Consider the following 20968-nt stretch of genomic DNA (forward strand, 5'->3'; position numbering starts at 1 on the left):
TATAATATAATATAATATACTATAAACAAATCATGATTATTAAGGATGGCAGGTATCGTGTTTTCAAGTAAATAGGTCATAGGTGACATTTGGACTTTAGTCTAATTTGGACTTTAGTCTAATTTGGAATCGAGCGGAACAAATCTGTTCCATAGCTGGAATCTTTAAAAATGGGTGTAACAGAAATGTTAATATGAACAAATCTTGATTAACAAGGATGGCATGGTATCGAGTTGTCAAGTAAACAGGTAACATTTGGACTTTAGTATAATTTTCATTAAAAAAACAAGCTTCAAATGGATAGTTAACCGTAGCACTTTTTTATGATTGGTACCTTTGGACTTTAGTCTAATTGTGGCTCACATTTATGAGACAATCTATTACGAGCGGCATACGTTTAACCTGGGTAGGTGCGGAAACAATTTTACTACGGAGAATATATTTTTTATTAAAATATTTTACGTGTTCCGTTTGTAATAGCTCGTTTTTATATATCTAACATGAGCTTATTTATATATTGTATTTTTTTTTTTTTGAAAGGCAACCATAAGATTTTATTTATACACACAGGTAGATCTCAAATCGAGCAGCTACCCAAGTTCTCACAGTACAATACATGAGATGCCAAGGTGGCAGCAAATTTAAAACGTTACATACACATTATGAAGCTAAACTATAAGGGTTATGTAACCAACTATTCCAATCGATATCTTTTTCCTTGCATCTCCTCGCAACCCATTCAAAGCTTTTGACTTGAATTTCGCAAACCGCGACCGGCACGTTCCAACTTTTATTTTTAAACACCTTTTCATTACGATTTTTCCACATAAGATACACGCTCGACCATATTACCGCTTGCCAAATGCTTCGAGCCACCTCTGATCCAAAATGAACCGAATTCCCATCTAGGAGAGCTCTTAAATTTAGAGATGAGGGACGTGGAACATCCCACCAATCGAATATATTATCCCACACATTACGAACTTTTTCACAAAATAAGAAGGAGTGACTAATACTTTCAATATCATCATTGCAATTTGGACAACGTACCGAGTGTAGATCCACACCCCTCTTATCTAATTCAACCAAGACCGGGATCCTTCCTTTTAAAATTCTCCAAACGAATACTTCAACTTTTTTGGGAACAAGTGAATTGCGTATAGTGCCCGAAGAGGAAGAAGAACTCGCATGAAGGAGTTTAGAGTCGATTAACTCCGAAAGGACCTTGGTCTTGAAAGAACCTGTGCTACACATACTCCAACACCATGAATCTGCCTTTTTTGGATGTAGAGTGACCGAACTCAGCAGCCTATGCAGATCCTCCAACTCACCCTTTGCCCGACCCGTTGGTTCGCGTATCCAACCCCCATTAAACCGTTGCCCTGATCCATCCTGCAATACTCTTGATCCCACTGAAGCATCTAGGTTAGACTCCAAGTGAGCAAGACGTTTGAACCTGTTTTTAAGTATAACATCCCCGGCCCAAAGATCATTCCAAAAAGACGTTGAAAGTCCATCGCCAATCTTCCCGAGGAACGAGTTCCTAAAGGAGATTCCAAGATCATCGAGACACTTCCCTGCTTTTATTATGTTAGTCCACACAGAAGTATACGGGAGCTCATTAAATTCAAAAGGATTAGAAAGACCCCCCGAAGACCCATAAATACTTGAAATAACTTTGACCCACAAGGAGTTGGTTTCGGTTTTAAACCTCCACCACCACTTGCCGATCAAAGCAAGATTTTTTCTTTTTAAAGAACCCAAGTTTAACCCTCCTTTCTCGAAAGGAAGAAGGGTTTCTTCCCATTTTACCCAAGAGATTTTATGGTTAGATCCCGACCCGCCCAAAAAAAAGTACGTCTTACGCTCTCAAGTTTTTTTACCACACATGGCGGAGCCCGGAAGAGTGAGAAATAGTACAACGGGAGGCTATTCAACATCGATTTCACAAGGGTCAAACGTCCACCAAATGACACCGAACGTGCCTTCCAATCCGAGAGTCTTTTAGTGAACTTCTCTAGCACCGGATTCCAACTTTCTAATTTATTCATTCTACCACCAACCGGGAGACCGAGGTAAGTGAAAGGGAATGAGCCGGAATTGCATCCAAACAAGGAAGCCATATTATCAATTTCGGATTTTTCAACCCCAATCCCGAATAATTTGCTTTTTTGATAGTTAACTTTTAGTCCCGAAGTGAGTTCAAAACATTTGAGAAGTTTGAAGAGGTTCCTAATATTCACTATACTCCACTCCCCAAAGAAGATTGTATCATCCGCATATTGTAGGTGCGAGATAGGAATATTCTCGGATCCAATTTCAACACCGAGGAATCTTTTATTTAGAACCGCCCTTTTGGTTAAAACATTTAAGCCTTCTGCCGCAATTATGAAAAGGAAGGGTGACAACGGGTCACCTTGTCTAACACCTCTCTCCAATTTAAATTAGCTTGTGGGGGAACCATTAACGAGAACCGAGATCGAGGCCGACTTGAGACAAGAGGATATCCACCCTCTCCATTTTTGACCAAATCCCATTATTTCCATAACTTCCGATAGAAAATCCCAATTCAAGCTATCAAAAGCCTTCTCAAAATTGACTTTGAACATTAGGCTTTTCGACCGCTTATGTTTTAAGAAACTGAAATTTTCATTCGCAATTAAGGCCCCATCAAGAATATTCCTTACCTTTATAAACGCGCTCTGTTCAAAACCAACAAGATTCGGAATTACCCTCCTAAGCCTATTAGAAAGTAGCTTCGCGATGATTTTGTAGTAGCTCCCGATTAGACTTATAGTACGATAGTCATTGAGTACCGACGGGTCTTGCCTTTTGGGAACCAACGTGATGAATGATGCGTTGCACCCATTTGAGATCTTCCCCGAATTCCAAAATTCATGGATAGCTAGCATTAGCTCATCTTTAATGATGTGCCAAAATTTTTTGTAGAACCGCATATTGAAACCATCCGGACCAGGGGCTTTCGTACTACCGCATCCTTTGATCGCATCCCAAACTTCGCTTTCAGTAAAATGGGACTCTAACAATTTGGCACAGTCGCTGGATATTTGCACTAAATCAGGCCCCAAAATTAGACTGGACTGATCCAGCAGCTCGTGGACCAGCTTGGGAGACAGAAACAGAATCAGAAAAAGCAGTAGGCCTGTTTGCTATTGGCAGGCTAGCAGGTCTGTTTTCAGCCACAGGAGTCAGCCCACATGAGGTGCTAGGCCTGTTACCAGTCTGACATACGAATTCAGTTGTGATGGGCCTGCTGTGGAGCTTATATATTGTATTATATTATGTAAGAATTGAATCGAAAAGTTTAACGTTTATAGTGACACATTTATATATATACAACATAGACTTATAAATTAAACAATTATGTATTTAAGTAATGAAATATGTAACTCGGGTAAGAGATGACTGACATGTTACTGCAGGAAATAGCTTCGCTATAGACATTTATAATTACAATTCGCATAACCACAATATTAGTATAAATCTTTTTCTAAATAAAGAACAAATATATGTTAACTTTGCTATAGTTTAATAAAAAGAAAGTTGAAATAATTCTAATTGAAAAACCAAAAAACTAAGAAGGTTTAATAAAGGGGAAAACAACAAAAACAAAATAAAAAATAGAATGGGTATTTAATTATTAAAAGGATTTTGTTAACACGAAATCGTAGAATTGTTGTTAATGTGCGTAAATTCATTATACATTTGCATAATCGCAATCAAAAAGTCAATCTCAACCGTTATATACAATATAATTATGCACATTAACGATTGCCTTAAGGGTTATCGTTAGCAAAATCCCCATTAAAAAAGTATTCATACAATACGTGTAGTTAGATTTTACGGAATATGGAAAAAAACTTTTAAGTCAAATGATGTATCAAGTTGTTTATTATTGCAGCAGAACTTACATATCAAATATAATCCTGAACAATATTTTAAGTTTTATTTTCTTAAAAAGAGATAAATTGGTCAAAAAAACCCTAATATCCCAAAGTATTTAAAAATATGTAACATCCACAAATCGGGCCTAGTTGAAATGACTATTTTGCCCTAGGGATTTGACTTGTGTGGTTATTATGCATTTATTTTAATTAAATATTTAGAATTAATTATTGATGTTGTTAGATTCGTTTGTGACAAAGGTCACTGAACATGTTTATTTATTTATTTTGGACCTCGTTAGGGTCGTCTATCGAGGTACGTAAGTTGTTAGATAACAGTTAAATACCTTTGTGATAAGGGGAATGGATTAAAACCCATTTAAATGTAGGAATATGGAGGCTTCTTCTCGATTTCCCAAATGAGAAATCCAGAAGCTTGTACCTAATACCTTTGTTCTCCACAAACCTAATCTAATTTTGGAGTGTTATTGGATTAATTCAAGTTTGATATTGATTTCTTGCATCTTCTATAGCTAATTCTTTAGGTTTGTACTTTGATTTCGTATGATAATCCTTATTTAAATTGGGGTTTGAGTTTTAGTAGGTTTTTGAGTTTATGCTGCTTGAATCTTGTTATGTAGAATGTTAGAAGCTTGTTTGTTGATAGATATACGTTATATATGTCTTGCACAAACTTCGTGAACCATCAATCGACTGAAAACAGTCCCAAATGGTGGATTTGAACATTTAAGCTCGATATAGTTGCTACTATTGCTGTTCATCCTCACTCACACGAGTGACAAGCCACTCGTATGGATGATCTAGTCACTCACACGAGGGAGTGGTCAAACGTGTGGTGAACCGCACAGTTGAGCTGATGCTTCAGTGGTGGTTTTTGGGTTTCGATGACTCGTACGAGTGAGCATGTCACTCGAACGAGTGAGTTGTCCCTGGCACGAGTGAGCTGTAATTCGCACGAGTAACCTGGCAATTAGTTGTTTTGTGTTGCTTTGTCTGATTTGTTTGTGATTGAGGATTAAACAAGACAAGATTATTAACTTTAGCTGTATATTTCTCAGGTGAAAAAGATTCAGAGAAGGCTCAGTAAAATTAGAACTCTGATGTAAGAACCAGTTTTCCTCAGTTGTTTGGGACGCCGTCCAGAAGGATGGGACGCCATCCCAGTGTGAAGGGCTGGACGCCGTCCAGACTCTTTGGACACCGTCCAAATGGTCTGGCGGGCCAGCTAACTTGTTTTAGATATTTAAATGGGTATTTTGGTCTTTTCACTTGTTGAACGAATGTAAGACCACAAGATCAGTTGGTGGAGCCTCATTCACTCCACTTTCAACTACCACACCTCTTCCACTTAAATTCTAGAGAGAGAGAGAGAGAGAGTGATTCTTGTGTGAGAAAGCTCAAATCGAAGAGGAAGAAGCTTGTTTCGGGTTAGAGCTCGAGTATTAAGGTTGTTCATCTCCTCACTAGCTACATTTTGATTGTAGTGGTAAGTCTTAACCTTGATTTTCTAGTCTTAATTGTTTAAGGGTTAGGGTTGGGTTATAGATGAACATAAAACCCATTTATTAATGATTTGAGGGTTTTTGGGTAAGTTTGGGTCATGAGGACTCAAAGATGACTAACCTAGGGTTTTGAAATGCTAAATGAGTTTATGAGTCTTAAATTGGTTAGTTAACTACTAGCACACCTAGATGTTATGTAATTGGGTGTTATTTGGGTATGTGATGACCCAAATGGGTGTGTAAACCTCGAAATGGGTAAAATGGGTCTTTGATGACCTAAATTGTCTTGCTAGTATGAAAATGCGATAACCTTGTGATTATATGGGTATTAAGACCATAAATGACTAGAGATAGGGTTTTGGTGAAGTTGACCCATTATTAAGGTTAAGTGTGCAAATGGGTCGAAATTGCACCTTGGGTCAAAAAGACTCTAGAATGTTGAATGAGTTGGTTGACCAACTTGAATTGTGATTGATTATGTGCTAAATGTAATAGGTATGTTACATTGAAGTTGCAAGCTCGGTTATCTTTCACAAAAGGCTCTAAGGTGAGTGGAATAATTATATGCGTAGATATATAATGTATTTATTTATGTAGCGTGAGATGTGAAGTGTCGATGTGCTAAGACACCACGTTCACGTGATGAGTGAAGTGTCGATGTGCTAAGATGCCACTCAAAGTTATACGACGGGTGAAGTGTCGATGTGTTAAGACGCCACCCGGGGTGAAGTGTCGATGTGTTAAGACGCCACCTGGAGTGAAGTATCGATGTGCGAAGATGCCACTCCAAGAAAGTAAAGGATAAAGTGTCGACGTTTTACGACACCATCCGGGGTGAAGTATCGACGTGTTAAGATGCCACCCCAAGCAATATGAAGAGTGAAGTGTCGACGTGTTAAGACACCACTCGGAGTGAAGTATCGATGTGTTAAGATGACACTCCAAGAACTATCACGGGTGAAGTGTCGATGTGTTATGACGCCACCCGGGGTGAAGCATCGACATGTTAAGATGCCACCAGTGGGATTAGTGTACGACATGTTAAGTACTCTAATGGTTGTTATGAACACCGATGAGAAATTTGAGTACCATTCCTTGTACGAATTGTTAACCATGGTTATTGTATTGTAGTGTAGCGTATTATATTGTTCAGATTATATATATATATGCTATTGTTGTGCTAGATTGCGGTATTGGAGGTTAATAGCTTTGTATTTGAGATTATAAGTGTGACGACCCGGAAATTTCCGACCAAATTTAAACTTTATTTTTATATAATTTCGACACGATAAACAAAGTCTGTTATCTTGAGTCTCAAAATTTTTAAACTATTATCATGTATGCAATTACCCTCGACTGTTCCCGACGATTCACGAACAATTGTTATAAATAAATATGTATATGTATATATATATATATATATATATATATATATATATATATATATATATATATATATATATATATATATATATAAGTTTATATAATAAATTGAAATAATAAAATATAATTTAAACATAAGGATTAAGTATGTAAAATAAGATACAAATAATTAAGTTGTAATTTAAAATGAAGCTATATATAAATATAAGTTCTATAAATAATTATTATATGTGTATTGAAATCTATATATATGAAAGGTGATACATGTAACTTTTTATATCATTATTATTATTAGATATCATTACTATTATCATTAAAATGATTAATATTATTATAATTATCATTATTATTAATACTATAAAAATAATACAATTTATTATTATTATCATTAGTAATATTATTATATCATTATCATAATTAAAATTATTAGTATTATTATTTATTATTAGTAGTATTATTATTAATTAATATTATCTGTATTATTATTAATTATTATTATTAATAGAATTATTATTATAATTTACATGTATTATTTATATAAATTATGGAATCAGATTCTATTATATGAGTTGTTTCACGTCCCCATCCAGTCCGATCTTATTTCTATTTACTCGATTCTTTCTATCTTTAAGTTGTACGAATTACAAATCAAACAAAGGATTAATCCAAGAATTAGTTGAAGGTCACGATCAGAGTTATCTATATTTATTTTTTTATTATTATTTTCTGTTTCTAATTTATGCTTCTGTCGACCACTACTAGTTACAAAACAAAAGAATTATGACACATTTTCTAACTTAGTATAATATAGGAAGTAGATTATTACTATGCTTAATTGAAATCATATACAGTTAAGCTATATCTATGATATCTAATTCTGTTAAGAAAAGCCACATCCAAATCCACTTGCACATTATTAATATACATATGCCTATGCATACATCAAACTATCTCAACACACCTCTTTGTTTCCCTTCTTCTTTAACTCAACACCAACTAGATGATTGTTTTGATATGCTACTCGACAACCACCACATCCACCATTACAACCGCCACTCTAAACCCACCTAACTCACATCACCGTGTTCGTTTATGTCTAGTAATCGAGAACCATCACCATCTTAACACCACGACACCATAAACGTAAAATAACCGAACCCAGAGACACCACAATCTCCCTACTCGCTAACTAGTCATTAATTCTATCCGGGTTTAAAACTTACCCGATACATAATTGTTGTTGTCAGTTGATGATCAATAACTTGTAGCCAACAACCCATAAATCCACCACGAACCAACCCATGAACATCACTATCGAATCCTCACTAAACTGACATCCACCCCATGAATATTTATTTTTTGTTGTTCCTTCCTTATATCAAACACTAACACAGCCTGCAACGTTTGACCTTTCACCACAATCGTTTATAATCACGATCAAGATTGCTTCTACGTTTACTTATTGTCATGAAGAACCAAACCCAGAAACCCCAATCGAACCCATTTCAAAATCGTTATTATTTCCTTTTGTTTAACCGACCTAAAACATCATAACAACCCGTGAGAGCTTGTCTGCCTACACAACCACCAAAACGAAACCACTGCTGCACCTGTCACCACTCGTGTTTGCAGTCCAAACACAGATTATACAAGGAAGAAGATGACACAGCTACAGTAAAACGATTAGGATAATGTTGTTGTCATTACTGCTGTGCTATTCTTGTTCGTGACCTGATACACACACACACTCACATACGATTATAATTATGAGGTAAGGTTGTGATTTTATGTGATCAATATGAGGGACACGTAAAAAAATGGTGTTAGTGGTGTTAAGTCTTGATGTCTTCTTTACAGCTCGAAATCACTGTCCTTGCTCAATCAATCACCGAATTTCCTTGGTTTATGCTATGGGTCGTGTTCCTTTTTGAGACTAGATGTATTATAATATAATGATAATGAAGATTGTGGATGATGTTAATAGAAAAAGGCAATGATACAGTTTAAACACATTGACATATATATATATATATATATATATATATATATATATATATATATATATATATATATATATATATATATATATATTACCAACATTTATCAAGTGGGATTACCCCACTTCCCATTCCTTTTTCGATAGTGGGTAAATGATTGAGAGCAAATAACGTTTCAACTACTTTAATACATCTAGTTCCAATTTTAAATAGCCCCACACAAGATACAATATTACGGGGTATCTGTTTTTACACTTGGACTAAACTAATAGTGGAACTAAGTAAATGGGTCGCTATATTTTAAGTTCTAGATGAGCCAACATTAAAACTTTGTTAAGAGTTAGAGAATTAGATACGATGATGAGATTAACCAATTAGTTCTCGCAATTATAAAAGTGGTTGTTATATGATGATACGAACATGATGATGATGAATTAATGGCGAATGATAAGTGATAAACGGTAATGAATATGATGATGTTAAAATGGTATGAGATGATACTTAGATGAAGATATATTTGAGTTTTGTAATATGAAGATGAAAGCAGAGATATACGGGATATATAGGATTAAGGTGCATATAATAACAGATAGAAACAGATGGTTTAAGGGTGTGTGTGGTTAATGAGAGGTCTTGGGTTCGAGTCATGGCAGAGACAGTTTTATTTTTCGAAGCTTACACTCTTAAGGTAGTCTCATTCTTAATGTTTATTATTACTTATTATTATTATTATTGTTATTATTTATTGTTATTATTAATATTATTAAAAGTATCCTTATTATTATTATTTTTATCATTATTATCATTATTATCATTAAATACGATTTTAGTATCATTATTAACATTAATATTATTATTAATATTAATTTTATCATTATTATTATTACTTCAAATAAAACAACTAGTATTATTATCAAAAATTTATGTTTTCATTATTAAACCTAATTATTACTATTACCAACACTATTTTAGTATCATTAAAATCATTATTTTTAACAAACAAAAGTTATTTATATAAAAATATACATATATGATAACTATATAAATTTTACATTTCTATTTTAAATAAGTAATATATTAATATATACAAACGGATTTGATGTTTATTACATGTTTAATATATGTGTTAATATATATAAATGATATAGGTTCGTGAATCCAAGGACAACCCTACACGTGTTTAATGTCGTCATATGTATTTTTACTACAAAATACAATAGGTGAGTTCATTTGCTCCCTTTTTACTCATTACATTTTTGGACTGAGAATACATGCAAATGCTTTATTAACTGTTTTACAATATTTATATGTGTGAGTTACATTTGATCCCTTTTACTCTTTACATTTTTGGGATTGAGAATACATGCGCTGTTTTTACAACTGTTTTATTAAATGCTTTTGAAATATATTTTGAACTGCGAATACATGAAATGTTTTCATAAATGTTTGACGAGATAGACACAAGTAAAACATTCCTCGAACGAATTATTATGCAGACAGAAGTTCTGCGGATTATTATTGAATTATGTGGACATGATAATTGCCACCATTGAATTATGTGGACATGATAATTGCCACCATTGAATTATGTGGACATGATAATTACCACCATTGAATTATGTGAACATCATAATTGCCACCAATTGATGTGAATGTTATGTATCGAGAGAATGATTTTTATACACATGTTATATATATTATATTTTGTACACGAGATATGTGTACGGTTACTAAGATTTATGAAAGATGATTTCGTACACGAGAAAGGTGTATTGTATTTAAAAGATATCGCATGTACATTACAGGTGGGTATAGGATTCGGGCCCATTTGTACCATGCAGCATTTAAATCTTGTGGTCTATCAAAATGATGAATTTTATTGTTTTATGATAAACTTATGAACTCACCAACTTTTTGGTTGACACTTGAAAGCATGTTTATTTTCAGGTATAAAAGAAATCTTCCGCTGTGCATTTTGCTCTCTTTAAGGACATTACTTGGAGTCGATCATCGCTATGGGATCAAATGTTGATGACTTCGTCCAGATGGATTAGGACGGGGCATTTCAATTGGTATCAGAGCGGTGGTCTTAGCGAACCAGGTCTTGCATTAGTGTGTCTAACTGATAGTTGTTTAGAAGCACTAGTGAGTCTGGACTTCGACCGTGTCTGCATGTCAAAAGTTTTGCTTATCATTTCATGTCGAAAATTACCTGCTTATCATTCTTAGAGAATCACTTGCTTATCATCCTTAGTCTAGATACATCTTATTGCATTGATTGCATGAATAGTGTATAGACAAAATTCATATCTTAGCGTATCTGCTAATTCGTATCTTAGCGTAATTGTTACTGTAGATTTTGCCTGGCAGCTTCCGTAGATTCCTCCGTAACTTATGGGATTTTAGTATTGTATATGCATATGTAAATTATGTATTGCAGGGTACTAATCTACATCCTATAATCTACTTTTTTATCGAAAATTCTTCATCTGATCGTACGAGATGAATCCCTCAATCAGTTCGAATTCCTCGGATTTTGACAACTATTCCGATATGGAGTTTCACCTAAGCTCCTAAAACAGTGTCCTAGAATGAATCATCCAATTCATTTGATGGGTTCGTAGCCTACTAAATCAATGGAGACTAAAAGAAGGCGATCCTTTCCATCAACCAAATTCACGTTTTGACGAAGAACCTGAAACACTTACCGGCAAACTAGTCCGAAACACCATTTTCACCCTCATTTTCCGAATATCTCGTCATAATTACATACTATCTCAGATTCTAAACCTTATTAATTCGCTCGTTCTTACCGACAATCATCCTGGAGTAATCGAAGAAGTCAACGAACTTCGCGCTCGAGTAATTAATTTGGAAAACGTGGTGCAAAACCTACCAGCTTCAGCAACAGCACCGGCAACACCAGTACCACCAACAACTCAAGTTTCAACATCACATGCCTCAACATCTCATTCTGTACCTCGAGTATAATCATCGTTCTACGTATCGTTCTACATCAATTATCTTCGTTCTTCATGGCGATTATGTAATCTTTAATATTTTAGAGATTATGTATTCTAGTTCTAACGGTAAACCAAATGAGTTTAATATCATATTAACTCAATGAATCCATGATTACATCTGAAGAAAATATATATGTATATATGTTTTCATAAAGATTGTAATTAAAAAAAATTCTTTCGTACAAAGTGTTAATCATGAAAATATTTTAACGGGTAGGTAATACCCGAGGAATATTTAGATTTCACATTAATAAGTTACACTGTACATTCTTCAAATCTAATTCAACAGTCATTTACTATCCTATTTACAACCACCGATATACGTATCCGTTCACCGCAGAATAACCATTTTCACTCAATTTTATATTTGGATTTTGATCTATCTGAATGCAACAAGTGGCATAATGAAGAAAACATTTGACAAAATAAAATTTGTTAGAAACAAACAAATTAACTACGAGAGAAATTTTGTTAAGAATCCATGCTAACAAAATCCTAGCTAACTGATTACATTTTATTTATCGCAATTTATTTATCGCATTTTTAATTTTCGCAATTTTAATTCTCGCAATTTTATTTATTGTCATTTAATTTCTGTTATTTATTTTACGCACTTTAAATATCGGGACACGTATACAAGGTTTTGACATATCATATCGACGCATCTATATATATTATTTAGAATAACCATAGACACTCTATATGCAGTAATGATCGAGTTCTCTATACAGGGTTGAGGTTAATTCTAAAATAATATATATAGTTTGAGTTGTGATCGAGTCTGAGACGAATACGGGTCACGATACGTATTAATTAATTCGAATATAATATATTAAACTATATATGAATTACTGGACTGTAACTGTGGACTATCGACTGTGGACTAATAATATTGGACAATTAAAATGAATTAAAATATTGATTATAACATATGAAACTAAATATTTCTTCAAGTTTGCCACTTGATTTTCAACTTAAACCTCATTTGTATCTTGACGATTACAATCTGCGTTCAAACCTTTCATGATTCTTGAAAACACCTAAATCGAGAGGATGAACCAACCGCACTTCATCTACGGAAGAAAAGATTGATGCATTAGTTATGCACCTGAAAACACTCGGAATCTGAGTAAACATTTAACACGTATCTGTGCTAGCTCCTTTGGCATTGCTATTATCAAAAAATAACTTTACAATTCCTTTTCAAATTAGCCAATTTTGTCACAGCTCCAGCAAATTAACATCGACCTTTCATTCGAATAAGTCTTATTAAAACTTTGTTATATAAGTCTACCTTTCGTCATCATTGCCGGAGAACCGTTTATATTCCGCCACATTAGCAGTAAAACTTACCAACAACTTCATTACTCATTGACTTAAGTCTCTCCGAAGAACTATTATATTTGCTCATTAAAACCCTATCGTATACTCATCCGCATCTTATAACGAGAATTGCCATACCAATTACCGGGAATCAACAATCAGTATCTCGAATCTCGCAGCGTTCTACATCAATAGTTATATGTATACATATAACCTTTATCTCTTAGGATTATGTCTTTCATTCTGAAATTCTGAACAGCACCTAGTTTACGAATCATTTCTTCGAATGTTAGAAATTGCCGATGAAGCAGCAAAAATGGTAAACGACTTTAACAGTCGGAAGTTTGATGATAAAAATAGTATGTTGGCAAAGCTCAGAAAAAGTGGAACTGGAAACCGGATTGAGCATACCATGAAGGAGACTCTGAACAAATTACAAGGACTAAACTTGTACATAAAGAATCCAGATGATTTTGTTTCTGATGAAATTTTTAGCGAATACCTTACTCTTTAACCACTCTAAATTATCGTGAATGAATTTCTTCATCAAAATTTGATTCTGAAATCCTAAGATAACATCGTACCTTTCTATATTAATATCCTCAATATTTCTGAAGATATCTTCATAAATATTCTCGTCCGATATTAATTATCTCTCCGCGCAATCTGTGTTATCTCATAAAAGGAAACTGTTTTAGTTTCTATATTCTGTAAATCTTCGAATTGGAATTATGAATGATTTTGAAGTAGTGTTGGAAATTGATGCATGAGTTAGTATAATATAATGACACTTGATCAACGTGATTATATTACAGTAAGTCATGCTGAGTTTCTAATGGAACGTGATGATTCACAGATCATAACGTCATCATGTGCCATGTTACATAACTCTGTCATTCTGCTTAACTTCTGAACAAATCATGAAAGTATATTCTTGATAGTTCTATTCTCAGTGATTTTGATAAATTTGAAAATCAAATTGTGCTATCACGTTCCTTCCTGCTTAGAACATTATAATCATTCGAAACTCCATACTTACGAATTCTGGACCATTACTCGCTTTACTAGGAGTTGAGAGGAGAATAAAAAGGCAAAGAGCTCCAAAATATAAGAGAAAATATAAAGCCCAATAACAACCCGGAGGTTACAAATCGTGGATATTAATACGAATAACAATATAAAGACACGGTATAATTAAGAATAGTATCACCCCAAGGGCGATGTTGAAGAAAACAGATTCTTCCGGTGGAAGTTGGAAAAGGAGAATGATTGTTGCAATAGTAAGGATAAGGACAAAAATCAGAACTGGATTAAGCATTTTCACAATCATTTGGATGTATGAAGTAAGAAAGAAAGTATAGGAATGATGAGAATAATGGAACAGGAGAAGTTCATTTATAGTGGAGATACCAGACAAAGCAATCGAAACAGATGAATGCATTAAATGAAAGAGATCTTAATTTCCTTAAATCCCGAAGAATCAGATCTTATAGATTTCCAAAATTTTCTTTAAATCCCTTGAATTCCGAAATTCAACCATGACTAGTCAAAAGTTATGATGAAATTTGTCTTTCTCATTGCACTATTTCGTGATAGCTTCATTTACACTCTTCGAATAATCGAATTATTTACTCCTTATTACCCAATGATAATAAAACTCTATTCATAAGCTCACATGCGTCATGAAAACATATTTATTGTCAACCAAGACCATCCCACTCAAATTTCAGGACGAAATTTCTTTAACGGGTAGGTACTGTGACGACCCGGAAATTTTCGACCAAATTTAAACTTTATTTTTTATATGATTTTGACACGATAAACAAATTCTGTTATCTTGAGTCTCAAAATTTTTAAACTATTATCATGTATGCAATTACCCTCGACTGTTCCCGACGATTCACGAACAATTGTTATAAATAAATATGTATATGTGTATATATATATATATATATATATATAAGTTTATATAATAAATTGAAATAATAAAATATAATTTAAACATAAGGATTTAGTATGTAAAATAAGATAAAAATAATTAAGTTGTAATTTAAAATGAAGCTATATATAAATATAAGTTCTATAAATAATTATTATATGTATATTGAAATCTATATATATGAAAGGTGATACATGTAACTTTTTATATCATTATTATTATTAGATATCATTACTATTATCATTAAAATGATTAATATTATTATAATTATCATTATTATTAATACTATAAAAATAATACAATTTATTATTATTATCATTAGTAATATTATTATATCATTATCACAATTAAAATTATTAGTATTATTATTTATTATTAGTAGTATTATTATTAATTAATATTATCTGTATTATTATTAATTATTATTATTAATAGAATTATTATTATAATTTACATGTATTATTTATATAAATTATGGAATCAGATTCTATTATATGAGTTGTTTCACGTCCCCATCCAGTCCGATCTTATTTCTATTTACTCGATTCTTTCTATCTTTAAGTTGTACGAATTACAAATCAAACAAAGGATTAATCCAAGAATTAGTTGAAGGTCACGATCAGAGTTATCTATATTTATTTTTTATTATTATTTTCTGTTTCTAATTTATGTTTCTGTCGACCACTACTAGTTACAAAACAAAAGAATTATGACACATTTTCTAACTTAGTATAATATAGGAAGTGGATTATTACTATGCTTAATTGAAATCATATACAGTTAAGCTATATCTATGATATCTAATTCTGTTAAGAAAAGCCACATCCAAATCCACTTGCACATTATTAATATACATATGCCTATGCATACATCAAACTATCTCAACACACCTCTTTGTTTCCCTTCTTCTTTAACTCAACACCAACTAGATGATTGTTTTGATATGCTACTCGACAACCACCACATCCACCATTACAACCGCCACTCTAAACCCACCTAACTCACATCACCGTGTTCGTTTATGTCCAGTAATCGAGAACCATCACCATCTTAACACCACGACACCATAAACGTAAAATAACCGAACCCAAAGACACCACAATCTCCCTACTCGCTAACTAATTGTTGTTGTCAGTTGATGATCAATAACTTGTAGCCACCAACCCATAAGTCCACCACGAACTAACCCATGAACATCACTATCGAATCCTCACTAAACCGACATCCACCCCATGAATATTTATTTTTTGTTGTTCTTTCCTTATATCAAACACCAACACAGCCTGCAACGTTTAACCTTTCACCACAATCGTTTATAATCACGATCAAGATTACTTCTGCTTTTACTTATTGTCGTGAAGAACCAAACCCAGAAACCCCAATCGAACCCATTTCAAAATCGTTATTATTTCCTTTTGTTTAACCGACCTAAAACATCATAACAACCCGTGAGAGCTTGTCTGCCTGCACAACCACCAAAACGAAACCACTGCTGCACCTGTCACCACTCGTGTTTGTAGTCCAAACACAGATTATACAAGGAAGAAGATGACACAGCTACAGTAAAACGATCAGGATAATGTTGTTGTCATTACTGCTGTGCTATTCTTGTTCGTGACCTGATACACACACACACACTCACATACGATTATAATTATGAGGTAAGGTTGTGATTTTATGTGATCAATATGAGGGATACGTAAAAAAATGGTATTAGTGGTGTTAAGTCTTGATGTCTTCTTTACAGCTCAAAATCACTGTCCTTGTTCAATCAATCACCGAATTTCCTTGGTTTATGCTATGGGTCGTGTTCCTTTTTGAGACTAGATGTATTATAATATAATGATAATGAAGATTGTGGATGATGTTAATAGAAAAAGGCGATGATACAGTTTAAACACAATGACATATATATATATATATATATATATATATATATATATATATATATATATATATATATATATATTTTGCCAACATTTATCAAGTGGGATTACCCCACTTCCCATTCCTTTTTTGATAGTGGGTAAATGATTGAGAGCAAATAACGTTTCAACTACTTTAATGCATCTAGTTCCAATTTTAAATAGCCCCACACAAGATACAATATTACGGGGTATCTGTTTTTACACTTGGACTAAACTAATAGTGGAACTAAGTAAATGGGTCGCTATATTTTAAGTTCTAGATGAGCCAACATTAAAACTTTGTTCAGAGTTAGAGAATTAGATACGATGATGAGATTAACCAATTAGTTCTCGCGGTTATAAAAGTGGTTGTTATATGATGATACGAACATGATGATGATGAATTAATGGCGAATGATAAGTGATAAACGGTAATGAATATGATGATGTTAAAATGGTATGAGATGATACTTAGATGAAGATATATTTGAGTTTTGTAATATGAAGATGAAAGCAGAGATATACGGGATATATAGGATTAAGGTGCATATAATAACAGATAGAAACAGATGGAGCAGATGGTTTAAGGGTGTGTGTGGTTAATGAGAGGTCTCGGGTTCGAGTCATGGCAGAGACAGTTTTATTTTTTGAAGCTTACATTCTTAAGGTAGTCTCATTCTTAATGTTTATTATTACTTATTATTATTATTATTATTATTATTATTATTATTATTATTATTATTATTATTATTATTATTATTATTATTATTATTATTATTATTATTATTATTATTATTATTATTATTATTATTATTATTTATTGTTATTATTAATATTATTAAAAGTATCCTTATTATTATTATTTTTATTATTATTATTATTATTATTATTATTATTATTATTATTATTATTATTATCATTAAACACGATTTTAGTATCATTATTAATATTAATATTATTATTAATATTATTATTAATATTAATATTAATATTATTATTATTATTACTTCAAATAAAACAACTAGTATTATTATCAAAAATTTATGTTTTCATTATTAAACCTAATTATTACTATTACCAACACTATTTTAGTATCACTAAAATCATTATTTTTAACAAACAAAAGTTATTTATATAAAAATATACATATATGATAACTATATAAATTTTACATTTCTATTTTAAATAAGTAATATATTAATATATACAAACGGATTTGATGTTTATTACATATTTAATATATGTGTTAATATATATAAATGATATAGGTTCGTGAATCCAAGGCCAACCCTACACGTTTTTAATGTCGTCATATGTATTTTTACTACAAAATACAATAGGTGTGTTCATTTGCTCCCTTTTTACTCATTACATTTTTGGGCTGAGAATACATGTAAATGCTTTATTAACTGTTTTACAATATTTATATGTGTGAGTTACATTTGATCCCTTTTACTCTTTACATTTTTGGGACTGAGAATACATGCGCTGTTTTTACAACTGCTTTATTAAATGCTTTTGAAATATATTTTGAACTGCGAATACATGAAATGTTTTCATAAATGTTTGACGAGATAGACACAAGTAAAACATTCCTCGAACGAATTATTATGCAGACAGAAGTTCTGCGGATTATTATTGAATTATGTGGACATGATAATTGCCACCATTGAATTATGTGGACATGATAATTGCCACCATTGAATTATGTGGACATGATAATTGCCACCATTGAATTATGTGGACATGATAATTGCCACCAATTGATGTGAATGTTGTGTATCGAGAGAATGATTTTTATACACAGGTTATGTGTATTATATTTTGTACACGAGATATGTGTACGGTTACTAAGATTTATGAAAGATGATTTCGTACACGAGAAAGGTGTACTGTATTTAAAAGATATCGCATGTACATTACAGGTGGGTATAGGATTCGGGCCCATTTGTACCATGCAGCATTTAAATCTTGTGGTCTATCAAAATGATGAATTTTATTGTTTTATGATAAACTTATGAACTCACCAACCTTTTGGTTGACACTTGAAAGCATGTTTATTCTCAGGTATGAAAGAAATCTTCCGCTATGCATTTTGCTCATTTTAAGGACTTTACTTGGAGTCGATCATCGCTCTGGGATCAAATGTTGATGACTTCGTCCAGATGGATTAGGACAGGGCATTTCAATAAGCTAATTGTGTTGCTAGCATGTATGCTATATTATATATGTATGTATATAATTATTGCATTCACTAAGCATTAGCTTAACCTCTCGTTGTTTACCTTTTTAGGCTCCGGCGTGGACAAAGGCAAAGGTATTCGGTTGGATTAGTGGTCTCCCGCTTGTTTTGATAGGGGATGCTTTTGGGTGTTTAGCTTTTGAAGTATGACCGAGATTGGGTAGTTTAACCCTAAACACCGTGCTCTAGGTGTCGTTTGGAACTTAAACTATGATGGTCGAAACTTGTATTTTGAACGAATTTCGTAAAACGGGACATTGTGGGCCCGGTGTTGTAAAACTCGTTTTGATGATGAAAATATCTTAGTTTTACTTATTATAACATGTTGTGAAAAGGTTTTCGTTTAAAAGTATCGGGAAGCGGGATTTCCGCTCATGTAATTTGAAACCCGAGATCAGAACCTGATAGTTCATTGGGACGCCATCCCAATTGTTTGGACGTCGTCCAAGTCTTCAGTACTGGACGTCGTCCAGGAAGCTGGACGCGGTCCAGATGTACTAGTACAGAAAAAAACAATTGGTGTGTTTTTGGGTATAACGAGGTCGGGTTGTTACAAGTGGTATCAGAGCATGGTCTAAGGGATTTAGGCGACTTGAGATAGGTGCCTAGACTTAGACTTTAATGTGTATACATTTAATGCGGGACTTGTAGGAGATGGGTCAGACCGGGAGTTGATTAGTGCTTAGGTTTATGTAAACTAACCTTGCGCTAATTGTTTTATGTTGTGATTAGCAATTATCAAGCGAGATAGACGTTGTACTAGCAAGTTAATGAGACGTGCTCGTGTAACAATGATTAGCTACCATTGTTACGGGTTCAAATCGTGTTAAACAAGCGATGTACGACGATTGTTGAGCAAGGTTGGATAGTGTGGTGTATATGTATATACGTATGTGTTAAGTCCTTTCGTTTCGTTGCTTAATCTTTTCCGTTTAATAGAATGAAGACGAGAAATGGACCCGAACATGATAATGGAGGTACGAGCGAGGACTCCGAGTTTACGGCCAAAGTTGAGGCCATCTTTAAACGTCAAAAGGCGGAGTTTCTCGAAGATGTTAAGAAGATGTTTCTAGATATGATTGACGAGCAACTATCAATGTGGTAAAGGAGCCAGTTAAGGCCGTTCTTCATGAAGATAATGTGGGAAGACGGGACTTTTTCTATAAGAATTTCAAGGATTCTCAACCTCCCACCTTTGAAGGTGAACGAGACCCTCTCAAGAGTGCCCGTTGGATCTCCGATATGGAGGGGACCTTCCATACTTGTGAATGTCCTCTCGATAAGAAGATAAGGTACGGGTGTAGTATGTTGAGGGGCGATGCTAAGTTGTGGTGGGACGCAAAGCTCCAAGTTTATGGTGAAGATCAATGCATGGAATTCACGTGGGATGAATTCAAGTCCGAATTTTTCAAAGAATACCGAACTTTGGCCGATCTTACTAGGCTTAAGGACGAGTTACGGTCCTTGAGGCAAGGGTCGATGGATTTGAACACTCTCAAATTCGTGTTTTTGTCCAAGACCCAATTTTGCCCGGAGTATGTCGGGAACGATAAGATGTTGAAGGAAAACTTCTATCGAATTTTAAATGACAACTATCAAGAGAAGATTAGCGTAACAGTGGTAAAGACTTTTGATGAGTTGTTTGATATGGCCAAAGGCTTTGAGGCGCTCGTGTTGAGGAAGAGTGACTTCACTTTTGGCAAGAGAAAGAGTGAAGGTTCGAGCC

At 33.4% G+C, this 20968-nt stretch overlaps 1 protein-coding gene across 1 annotated transcript; it reads right to left on the bottom strand.

The window, feature by feature from the left end:
- Positions 1-660: 660 nt before the first annotated feature.
- Positions 661-2123, bottom strand: LOC139880236 (uncharacterized). The gene is made up of 2 exons (XM_071865471.1): positions 1859-2123; positions 661-1577 (listed from the first exon to the last, which is right to left on the bottom strand). Exons 1-2 carry the CDS (start codon positions 2121-2123, stop codon positions 661-663), a joined length of 1182 nt encoding a protein of 393 aa, XP_071721572.1.
- Positions 2124-20968: the final 18845 nt, after the last annotated feature.

Source organism: Rutidosis leptorrhynchoides, chromosome 1, assembly GCF_046630445.1.
Source record: "Rutidosis leptorrhynchoides isolate AG116_Rl617_1_P2 chromosome 1, CSIRO_AGI_Rlap_v1, whole genome shotgun sequence".
NCBI lineage: Eukaryota > Viridiplantae > Streptophyta > Magnoliopsida > Asterales > Asteraceae > Rutidosis > Rutidosis leptorrhynchoides.